Source organism: Trichechus manatus, unplaced genomic scaffold (genome assembly GCF_000243295.1).
Source record: "Trichechus manatus latirostris isolate Lorelei unplaced genomic scaffold, TriManLat1.0 scaffold00202, whole genome shotgun sequence".
Classification (NCBI taxonomy): domain Eukaryota; kingdom Metazoa; phylum Chordata; class Mammalia; order Sirenia; family Trichechidae; genus Trichechus; species Trichechus manatus.
The window spans coordinates 2,285,974-2,298,120 of record NW_004444138.1 but is presented as its reverse complement, the minus strand read 5'-3'; the positions used below and the strand labels follow the sequence as shown (position 1 = coordinate 2,298,120).

The following is a 12,147-nucleotide window of genomic DNA, read 5'->3' as shown; positions in this document are numbered from 1 at the left end:
GGGTTGACATGTTGTGGGGTTGTTAACCAATGTCATAAAACAATATGTGTACTACTGTTTCATGAGAAACTATTTGTTCTGTAAGCCTTCACCTGAAGCCCAATAAAAATGAAATTAAATTAAAAATAATAATAATATAGTGTCATTATAAATACATCATAAAGACCTTAAGAATACCCATACAGATGAATTATTATGTTGTTTCCAGTTATTTTTTTTATATTGCAAGTGATACTGAAGTGATCATGTTTATGTATAGGTGAGTTTTTTTTTAAATTTGGTATTATATCTTACATTGTTGTTAGTTGCTGTCCAATCAGCTCTAACTCATGGTGACTTTATGTACAACAGCATGAACCTTTGCCTTGACTTGTGCCATCTTCATGATTGTTGGTATGTTTGATCCCATTATTGTAGCTATCGTGTCAAACCATCTCATTGAGGTTTTCCCTCATTTTCATTGGTCCTCTATTTTACCAATTGGTCTTTCATAATGTTGTGTTCAAAGTAAGTGAGTCAAAGTCTCACCGTCCTCGTCCTTGTTTATAAGGAGCATTATAACTTACATTCCAAAAAAAAAAAAAAAATTGCCATCAAGTCAATTCTGACTCATAGCGACCCTGTAGGACAGGGTAGAACTGTCCCATAAGGTTTTCAAGAAGCACCTGGTGAATTTGAACGACTGACCTTTTGGTTAGCAGCCAAGATCTTAACCACTGCACCACCAGGGCTCCATACCTTACATTAGGCTCCTTGAATTAGAACACTCTGATAGGCTGAATAACAACCCGCCCAAAGATACCCATGTCCTGATCTATAGAACCTGCGAATGTTACCTTATATGGAAGAAAGGACTCTACGGACATGATTAAGAATCTGGAGTTAGGGAGATTATCCTGGATTATCGGAGTGCATTATCACTTGTATGCTTATAAGAGGAAGACAGAGGGAGACTTGACTACAGAAGAGAATTTAAAAAATGTGGCCGCAGAGGCAGAGATTAAAGTGATGCACACACAAGCTAAAGAATGCCAGCAGTCACCAGAAGCTGGAAGAGGCAATGATTGGATTCTCACCTACAGCTTCTGAGGGAGCGCAGTCCTACCAACACATTGATCTCAGCCCGGTGAACCTGATTTTGTATGTCTGACCTCCCGAACAAGAAAAGAATAAATGTGTATTGTTTTAAGCCACCAAATCTGTGGTAATTTGTTACAGCAGCCACAGAAAATAGATAAAATCACTACATCAAAACATAAAAGCATTTTTTAAATATTAATAAAAAGAGTCAAAGAACTATGCCAATTTACAATCCCATATGCAGTGTTTGAGATGGTTTATTTCACCAAACCCCCAACAGCAGTGATTATTGTCATTTGTGTGTGGGTATACCTATGTATAAAGTTGATAAATCCCCCCCAGAAATTTGCAAAGTTCTCTGTCCATTACGTCCCTTGATTCACAAAATCCTATGAGGAAAGTAGGCTAGAATAATGTGTCCTTAAAGTTGCAAGGGCAGCTTCTCCCCTCATGTAGAAATGTCACAAGCAATGCCTTTAATGGCTTTACTTAGGTTATCTTTAACATCGGTGAGATCACCAGAGACATGATTAATAATTTTGATATTAGAGCAAGCAGCAGAAAACTCATTCTCTATTCAAATCACCGTAAAACTTAGTGGCTTAAAATAGGGACCAACTTTTATTTTTCAAGCTGGGCAGAACTCAGTGGAGAAGGTTTGTTTCTGCTTCATGCACTTCCAAAGTGGCTCACTCACATGGCTGGAAAGTTGGTCCTGCTTTTGGCCAGAAGCTTAGCTGTGTCTGAGTTGGGAGACTTGGCTCTTCTCGACGTGAACCTCTGCTTGTGGCTGCTTGGGCTTCCTCACAGCATGGCAGTTGGGTTCCAATAGCAAATGTTCCAAGATAAAGAAAATGGAAGTTGCCAGTCCTTTAAGGGCTGGACTTGGAAACTGGCACAGTGTAACTACTAGTTTTCTATTGTTGCACAATAAATTGCCACAAACTTAGTGACTTACACAGTATTTATTTATTAATTCACAGTTCTGTAGATAAAAGTCCAACCAAGTTTGACCAGGTTGTCTGCTTAAGTTCTCATAAGGCCAAAAGCAAGGTGACAGCCAGGTTGGGCTCTTATCTGGAGGTTCTGGGAAGAATCTGCTTACCAGCTCATTCAGGTTGATGGTTGAATTCATTTCGGGTTGATGGTTGAATTCTATTCCCTTGCTGGTTGTCAGCTGGGGCTGCTCTCCATTTCTTTCAGCTATATGCATTCCTTCACATGTGGCCCTCTACCTTCAAAGGCAGCAACAGTGCACTGAATTTGCCCTGCTGCTTAAAATCTCTGACTACTTCTTCTACTGCCAGTGGAAGACAGCTCCACTTTTGAAGGGCACACGTGATTAGATTAGGCCCACTTGGAAAATCTCTCCCTTGCCCTGGAATGTAACATAATCTTGGAAGTGATTTCTCATGATATTCACAGGTTCCACCCACATCAAAGGGGGGATTATACAAAGATGTGGGTTATTGGAGGTCATCTTGGAATTCCACCTACCACAGTCACATCGCTGAATTCTATTGACCAAGTCATCACAGTGTCCAGGTTCAAGGAGAGGGGACTTAGACCCTACTTTCAATGGAGGAGAGACAAACAATTTTGAGGTCATGTTTTAGAACCAGACTCCTGTGTGGTGCATATAGTTAATGCACTCGGCTGCTAACCAAAGGGTTGGAAGTTTGAGTCTACATAGAAGAAAGGCCTGGCATCTACTTCCTAAAAATCAGCCATTGAAAACTCTATGGAGTACAGTTCTACTCTGATACACATGGGGTTACCATGAGACGGAATCCACTGGACAGCAACTGGTTGACTGGTTTTTAGACCATCAGACACTCAAATCATTTTTGGGAGTGAGGGGAGAATATAAAGGCACGGGAGGGTGTCTTAGTTATCTAGTGCTGCTATAAAAGAAGTACCACAAGTAGATGACTTTAAGAAAAAGAAATTTATTTTCTCACAGTTTAGGAGGCTAGAAGTCCAAATTCAGGGTGCTGGCTCTACAAGGGTGTAGAGAGGGTAACGAGTGCCCAGGGACAATTTCTAAGTTTCACACCCCCAAACCCATTTTAAGATGAATAGACAGTGAAGGTGGCAAGATGCCAGCAGAAACGTCTGCCCCCCTCTTGTCCAGCCTCATCAGTCAGGTGTCTTTCATATCTGTGACACCTCAGAATATCATTCTGCACCTCATCTGATGCCCCCTTGGACTTGTGCCCCAGGGCAAGTATCCCACACTGTCCCCCCCTTGTTACACCTCTGCGGCTATAGGGGAAGGCTTTCTCTCTCTGTCGGTTCTGAAAGAAGGTCCTTGTCTCTTTGAGCTTCTGCTCCTGGGAGATCTTCATGTAGCTTGGCATCTCTCTTCCCCCATCTCTGCTTCTAGCTTGCATTTAATCTCTTTTATATCTCAGAAGAGATTGGCTCAAGATACACCCTACACTAATCTTACCTCATTAAATAACCAAGACAACCCCGTTCCCAAGTGGGATTATAACCACAGGCATAGAGGTTAGGGTTTACAAACACATATTTTGGGGTGACATAATTTAGTCCATAAGAGAGGGGATGATCTGTGTTGATAAAGGTGTCCTAGACAAGCAGGCTACCAGCCCTGGACCTTGGGTCTACGGTTTCAGCCATCCTGCAAGTGACAAGAGACCTTTCAAGAGCAACCTCATTTCTTCAGTGGGGAAAGAGTGGCATTTGCTTATGAGTGCAAGGATTTTAAAATGTGTCAAATCTTTTAAACGCATTCAGTAAATTTGTGGCCCTCTATTGGTACCCTGGCCCTATGCCAGGAGCCCCCCACTTAGTCGGTACTCTGTGTATCATATAGTTCACACGCTAATAGTTAAACAAAAAGCAAAGTAAAAACAGCCCTGAAGACTGAACTTGGATTTTCAAAGATAAATAAAATGTGTTTTAAAAATGAATTGCAAAGTATAAGTTGCAAAATGCCTTTGGAACATCAGAATCTAATTTATTCTAGTTGTACTGAAGAATTTTCATTTTCAGCCCATCAGAACGGCCTGACACATGGCGGATGTGCATGGTTGAAGAATAATCACACCACCCTTTTTGGGAAATCTTTGCCTGCACCCTGGCTGGGAGTTGCTGTGGAAACGAAACCCCCCAGGTGTCCGTGTTGGCTTTCATCATGGACTCTTTCTTGTTTCTGGGGATGAGAATTAAATTTGCTTTGACTGCAGATGAGAACATCGATCAAGCAAGTGTTTTGCTGAACTTGCTGCTTTCTCCAACTACTCCACCGGTCATTGAAAATACTGCCGTCCAGTGGACTTTTGCTGATCTCTTTTCTCCCATGTCCCACTTGATTTACTTTACTTGGTATATGTCCTTCAAAAGTCAAAGTTGAGTCCATGGATTGTTTGGGGTTTTTTGAGAATCCCAAGACTCCAAAGGATTGTTTTTAAGCTTGTATTGCAAGTCTCAAAAGGGCTTAACATTACTTTCTCTTGCCTGTTCATTTGTTTGTTTGTTTTGGATATTCTCCTGGCCAAGACCAGCTGGCTGGTCATGCTTAGCTGTGTCTGATCCACATTTATTGTATTCTTGCCATTCCATAGACCAAATGGCAATCTGTATCTGCAAATGAAACTTTTCCTACGTTCTCTCCTTCTTGTGGATTCAAGGACTACAACGTGTTCACCTTTACATTCCCTACAAGGCTGGATACAGCACCAGGCACAAAGGGTACCTGTAAACACCTGCACCATGCCCCAATATCCATTTCTCTTATTCTTCGTGTATTAGTTTTCTAGTGCTGCCATAACAAAGTACCAAACTGAATAGCTTATAAGAACAGAAATGTATTATCTCACAGTTTTGAAGGCTAGGAGTACAAAATCAGGGTGTTGGCTGTGTTGATTCTTTCTGAGTGCTCCCAGGGAGGATCTGTTCCATGCCTCTCTCCTAGCTTCTGGTGACAACTGGTGATCCTTGGCGTTCCTTGGCTTGTAGATGCATCACTCCAATCTCTGCTTCCATCTTCATGTGACCATTTCCCCTCAGTGTCTGTGTCTCTTCCCTTTTATAAGGAAGGATAGGACTCATAATCAGATTAGGACCCACTCCACTCCAGTATAACCTCATTTAACCTCACTGATAATATCTTTGAAGACCATATTTCCAAACAATGTCGTGTTCAAAGGTACTGGGGGTTAGGATTTCAACATAATTTTTTGGGAGACACAATTCAATCCATACCACTATGGTAAAAGAATCCCTAATTTTTAACTGGGCAAAAATACATACTGCATTTCCTAGCCTCCCTTGCAGCCAAGCACGACTATATAACTAAATTCAGATCAGGGGGATGTGGGTGGATCCCACCTTTTAATTAAGAGAAATATGTTTCCCCTTTTCCCTTTTTGCTCCTTTCTGCTGGCTGGAGTGTAGAAGTCGTAATGAGCCACTGTAGACAACACCCCTGAGAGGGCAGAGCAAGAAGATTAAAGGAATATGAGCCCTCAAGGGTTTTGAAGAGCAACACTACCCCATAGCTGGGTCTTTTACAGAGAAAAAGAAACTTGTCTTGTTTAAACCACTGTTATTTTCATCTCTGTCACAGCAGCCAAACCTACATACTAACTGTGACGGTTAATTTTATGTGTCAACTTGTCTAGGCTATGGTACCCTGTTGTTTGGTCAAACACTAATCTAGACTGTTATAAAGTAGTTACATGTGATTAAATCAGTTAGCCTTAAGTAAAGTAGATCATCCTCCACAATGTGGGTGAGTCTTATTCAATCAGTTGAAGGCTTTAAGAGCAAAAATTGAATTTTTCTACGGTGTGTTCTGCCTCCAGACTATAAATAGACATTTGCCAAAATTTCAGCTCTCTTCACTCTTCCCATCACCTGACCTATGGATTTTGGTACACAAGCCTACCAAAGTCTGCAATCTGTCACCTGTTATATAGATTTTGGACTTGCCAGCCCGTCACAACTCTGTGAGCCCATTCCTTGAAGTAAATCAATATCTATCTATGTATCTATCTATCTATCTGTCTGTCTGTCTAGCAGTTTACCAGTTACCATCAAGTCAATTCCAACTCATGGTGACCCCATGTGTTTCAGAGTAGAACTGAGCTCCATAGGATTTTCAATGGCTGTGATTTTTTAGAAGTAGATCATCAGGCTTTTCTTCCAGGGTACCCCTAGGTGAATTTGAACCACTAGCCTTTACGTTAGTAACTAGTGCTTAACCATTTGCACCATCCAGGACTCCTATATAACACCTCCCCCTCACCACTGATTCTATTTCTCTAGAGAACCCTAACGAAGACACTGACTAATACAGGTGGATACACAGATAAAAGCTGGAGGCCATTTGGGAAAGTCAAGATTTATTGGGAGAGGTTTAGGTCTTAAGAACTAGAAAGAACTTGAGTTTGGAGTCACAGTGGTGCAGGTTACTTAATCTCTGTCAAACTCAGTTTCTGTTCGGTAAAACAGTAATAGTAACACCTACCACATGGGGTTCCTGTTGGATCAAATTTGATATGTCTATAACGTGCCAGGCACATAATAGATGGCCAGCAAATGGTAGCTATAATTATGATTAAATGTCACAAGAAAAGAGATCATTCATAAACTTAAGTCTCATTTAGACACAAATGCATTCCTCTTCACACAACATAGGAGTTCTCTTAGCTAGGGTTTCTAGAAAGCAGACACTGAAAAGAAAATTGGTAAACAGATAATTTATTCAGGAGGTAATCCTAGGGAGGAGGCTAGGGGGAACAAGGAAGGAGGAAGAGTCACTATTGTCAAGGTGCGTTAGTTTCCTAGGGCTGCCATAAGATATTACCACAAACTGAGTGGCTTAAAGCAACGGAAGTTCATTGTCTCACAGTTCTGGAGGCCAGATGTCTGAAATCTAGGTGTCTGCAGGGTTGATTCCTTCTGCAAGCTCTGAGAAAGAATCTGTTCCATGCCTCTGTCCTAGCTTCTGGTGGCTCCACAATTTTTGAAGTTACTTGGCTTACGCAGCATCGTTCCAATCTCTCCTTCCGTCTTCACATGGTCTTCTACCTGTGTGTCTGTCTCTGTGTCTCTGCTCTTATAAGGACAAAATCCAATGAATTTAGGGCCCATCCTAATCCAGTATGACCTCATCTTAACTAATTACATCTGCAAAGATCCTATTCCAAATTTCCACATTCTGACGTTTCGGTGGACATGAATTTTGAAGGATGCTATTCAACCTAGTACACTAGGTAACTAACTGCTGTGGACGATGGATGCTCATTTCTGCTTGAACCTCCTGAGAAGGATACAGAATCCCTCCAGAACTGTCCGCCTGAAGGGCAGGAATTGTGAGGATTTACTCACCAGCTTCTGTCCCCCACTGGTTAAGGGTTTTCTGTAAGGATATTAACTCCGCCAAAGTTTAGAGTTACACCTGAACACCAAGCTTCCCCCACTGAGAGACTAAGAGGAAGCCGGAAGCAGGAAGCAAAAACCTAGAGCCCGTGCTTGACATAAGTAGCAGTCAACATGAGGTGACTTAAACACTGAACAGAAACATAGCCGCAGCCCCTGTTGAAATTCGAGTGAGTCAGAGCACCATACAGATCTCTCATACCGCTCAGATCCACTATTGCTCCACATTAAATCCACTCTCCCAACAAGTCTGCAAGATGCTGGCCAGCCACAATGTGCACAAACAACTCAACACAGAAGGCTTAGTTTAACAACCAACCTGCAACTAATCCAGAGACCATAAATGAAATTTATTATCTGCCTCTTCTACCACTCATTCTGGATTTCCCTCATGCTCTGTCAGTACTTCAGCTGGTCTAGGTTGCTTATCTGAAGACCTTCACTGAATGTCTGAGCCCTGGATTGCCTAGATTTTACCAGGCTATTCTTGCTACCAGAAGAACAAAGAAAATTTGTCTTAGAGGAAGTACAGCCAGAATGCTCTTTAGAAGTGAGGATGGTAAGACTTCATCTCACTTACTTTGGACATGTCATCAGGAGGGACCAATTGCTAAAGAAAAACATACTTGGTAAAGTACTCATACACATACGTTGCCAGTGAGTCGATTCCGACTCATAGCAACAGGGTCAGTGAAAAAGAGGAAGGCCCTCAACAGGATAGATTGACACAGTGGCTGCAACAATGGGTTCAAACCTAGCAACTATTGTGAAGATGGCACAGGACTGGGCAATGTTTCATTCTGTTATACATAAGAACTCTAAGAGTTGGAGCTGACTCAACCACATCTAACAGCAACAACACCACGCTTGCTGCAAATCAACATTATTACCAGACTTGGAAGCACTGAGAGGAGCCCCAGACAATCTTCCAAGCCCCAGCCACGCTCCTCGCTATTCAGTTTTGTAGTAGCAACCTAAGCCCCTATGATACCCAGATCAATGACCCCTGCTGGTTGAGCACCTTCTTTCTTTGCCTGCTGGTCACCAGCATGAGAGGCCCAAAGTGACCAGGTGGTCATATTCAGGTCATATTCAGGTTCAGTGGAATCTTTACTGTGAATTTTAGTGGAAGCACCCCCAAAGCTGACCCCAAGAACTAGGATTTCTAATCCTGCAGAGCATCAATTTTCAGAGACAGGAAGTATACATTCCACTAATGAGCCCCTGGGAGTGACAATGAAAGAAGCTGATCCTACTTCTAAGATTTGGTTCTCAGACCTGAGTATTGTGGTATTAGGTGACTTGATGCCATATGTTTGTCATAAGTTCAGCACCATATTGGGTATTGTTACAGCACCATGCACTGGCCATCCTGGAGGACAGTGTCCTAACACCACGGGTGTCATCCCTGAGCTATCATCTTCACTGAGCCTTTAATAGGTCATTTCACCATTAATTCAGGATGGCTGCTTCCAGGTAACAAAGAATATGGTAGAAACAATGGGTCCTGTGGTCAAGCACTCATGACATACTTCTTTCACATAAAATGGGTTTTTGGTGATGCTTTGCAGGCTTCTACTGGGCCAATTACTCATCCTGTAAGCCCTCAGATGGTGGTGCTGGTGGCATAGCAAGCAGGGAAGGCAAATCTATATGAGGAACAGGTATCAATTCCAGTAAGGAAAAAATGACTGCCGCCCCTCCCAAATTGAAGAAATCTGATGTAATCAACTTACTACCAAGTGGCTGATCGTCTTCCCCAGGGTGAACATAGGAAAGATGCAGCAGGTATCCAGCAGAGGCAGGAGCTAGACAAGCCTTGGTGAGGGGGCCATGCATAACCTCCACCCATCCCTGCCATATTGGCTACTCCATTCATAGATCACCACATGGGCATGGGGTGACCGAGGACAGAGGTCATCTGATATCCACCAGACAAGTCATCCTGTCCACCTGCTGTAGAGGCTTGGATGCCCTCCGTGGACACTGACATGAGACACAGAGATCTGCATGCCTCCTGTCCACTCCCAGTGGTCTTTCTGCATGCCTCTTTCCCAGGCCTCCTCGTCTCTTATCTTCCAATCCTGCTTCTTCCGGGCCTCCACTAGAGGGCGCCATCTAATATCTGAATTTCTGGTTAATTTTTTAAATTGCTCCAACCCTCAGGCTAAATGAGGGCGAAAACTCACTCAAAGTCCTTACCTATTGTCTTAATTATCTAGGACTGCTTTAACAGAAATACCACAAGTGGATGGCTTCAACAGACAAATTTATTTTGTCGCAGTCTAGTAGGCCACAAGTTCAAATTTAGGTCATCAGCTCCAGAGGGAATCTTTCTGTCTCTGTCGGCTCTGGAGGAAGGTTCCTATCATCAATCCTTACCTGGTCTGGGAGCAACTCAGAGCGGGAACCTCAGGTCCAAAGGACATGTTCTGCTCCCGATGCTACTTTCTTGGTGGTATGAGGTCCCCCGTCTCTCTGCTTGCTTCTCTCTTTTATATCCCAAAAGAGGTTTGCTCAAGATGCAATACAGTCTTGTAGATGGAGTCCTGCTTCATCAGCATAACTGCCGCCTATCCTACCTCATGGAAACTCTGGTGGCGCAGTGGTTAAGAGCTATGGCTGCTAACCGAAAGGTTAGCAGTTCAAATCCACCAGGTGCTCCTTGGAAACCCTATGGGGCAGTTCTATTCTGTCCTCTAGAGTCGCTATGGGTTGGAATCAACTAGAGGGCAACGGGTTTGGTTTTGGTTTTATCCCACCTCATTAACATCATAGAGGTAGGATTTACAACACACAGAAAAATCACATCAGATAACAAAATGGTAGACAGTCACACAATACTGGTAATCATGGCCTAGCCCAATTGATACACACATTTTGGGGGGATGCAATTCAGTCCATGACACCTATGGATCAAGGCATTTTCTTGTGATCTCTCCTTCGACTAATCCTTTTCTGGCACCCCACCCACACGCATACACACACACGCATACATGCAAGCTTAAAAGCAACTGTAGTGAGAGAGAGTGTTCTAGGTTGAATTGTGTTCTCCCCAAATACATGTTGGAATCCTAAACCCTGTACCTGTGGATGTAATCCTATTTGAAAATAGGGTTTTCTTTGTGATGTTAATGAGGCCATATCAGTGTGAGTGTGTCTTAAGCTTAATGACTTTTGAGATATAAAAAAGCCAGATGAGACACAGAGAGAAACAAGCATAAGTGGGGGAAAGATAGATACGAAGCGGTCATCGCCAAGAAACAGCCACAGCTCGAGAAGCTGAGACAAGGATTTTCCCCCAGAGCTGACAGAAAGAGAGCCAGTGCCCTGAATTTGGACTTCTAGCCTCTAAACTGCGAGAAATTTCTGTTCTTTACAGCCACCCACTTGTGGTATTCCTGTTAGAGCAGCACTAGTTAACTAAGACAGGGAGTTAGAGACCATGCAATACACAGTGGAGGAAAATCGCAAGTCCTATCTCATATGGCTCAGCTGGACTGTTGCTGTTAGTTGTCGTTGAGTCAGCCTCGACTCATGGAGACCTTACGTAGAATAGAATGAAACATTGCCCAGTCCTACACCATCTTCACAATCACTGCTATGTTTGGGTTGTCCTTGTCTTCACCACTCCCCATTAGGATCCTGTAGGCCATCTAAGCCTGGGTTCCTGAGCTGTGGCCATCCTAACATCCAGCCCAATTTCATCTTCTAGATCACTGTTCTGAAACTTCAATCATTCCCCCACCACCAAAATTCACTTCATAATTTGTCTTTAATTCAATTCCCTTTCTAAAGCATAATTACCTACTTTAGCCTCATCCTAAGCAATAGTATCTGTGGAATGATGAACAGGATACACTAGTTACGGTTTTTCCTAGTACACTTTAAATAAAATCATAATTATTAAAATTCAACTTGGGTGTCTGCAAGAAGGCAAGAAGTTAATAGGAGAAATGATGTGCCGGGAGGAGTGGATACATGGGAACTCTCTGTACTTTTTGCATAATTTTTCTGTAAACTCAATTAAAAAATCTATTAAAAAAAAAATGTGTGACTGTGTGCCTCCTAAAATCATCTTATGAACTACTTGTGGGAAAAATCATCATCTAGTCCAAAGTCAGGTTTTATAGATATACCGCATTTTTACATGAATAATGCCCGCATTATACGTTTTGCCAACCATGCAACCTTCCACACGTTACTTTCATAAGCATGCTATACCGATATTTTTTAACACGTTGTTGACTTCAATTTCAATTTTTTTTTTTCTGTCCAATGGATTCAATGTTACTGGGTGTCCTAGTCATCTAGTGCTGTCTTAGTTATCTAGTGCTGCTATAACAGAAATACCACATGTGGATGGTTTTAACAAAGATAAGTTTATTTCCTTACAGTAAAGTAGGCTGAAAGTCCAAATTCAGGGCATCAACTCCAGGGGAAGGCTTTCTCTCTCTGTCAGCCTTCACATCAATCTTCCCCCGGACTAGGCGCTTGTTCACGCAGGGACCCAGGATCCAAAGGACATGCTCTGCTCTTGGCAATGCTTTCTTGATGGTATGAGGTCCCCCTGTCTCTCTGCTCACTTCTGTCTTTTATGCCTCAAGAAATTACCTTAGGACACAGTCCAATCTTGTAGATTGAGTCCTGCCTTAC

The 12,147-nt window shown here is 42.6% G+C and overlaps 1 protein-coding gene across 1 annotated transcript in view; it reads right to left on the bottom strand.

The window, feature by feature from the left end:
* IGSF5 (immunoglobulin superfamily member 5) overlaps positions 1–2,293 on the bottom strand; it is an 83,622-nt gene extending 81,329 nt beyond the window's left edge. The window contains exon 1 of the mRNA XM_023742140.1: positions 2,186–2,293. Coding sequence (XP_023597908.1) covers positions 2,186–2,293 — 108 coding nt within the window. The remainder of the gene's footprint in view (positions 1–2,185) is intronic.
* Positions 2,294–12,147: the final 9,854 nt, after the last annotated feature.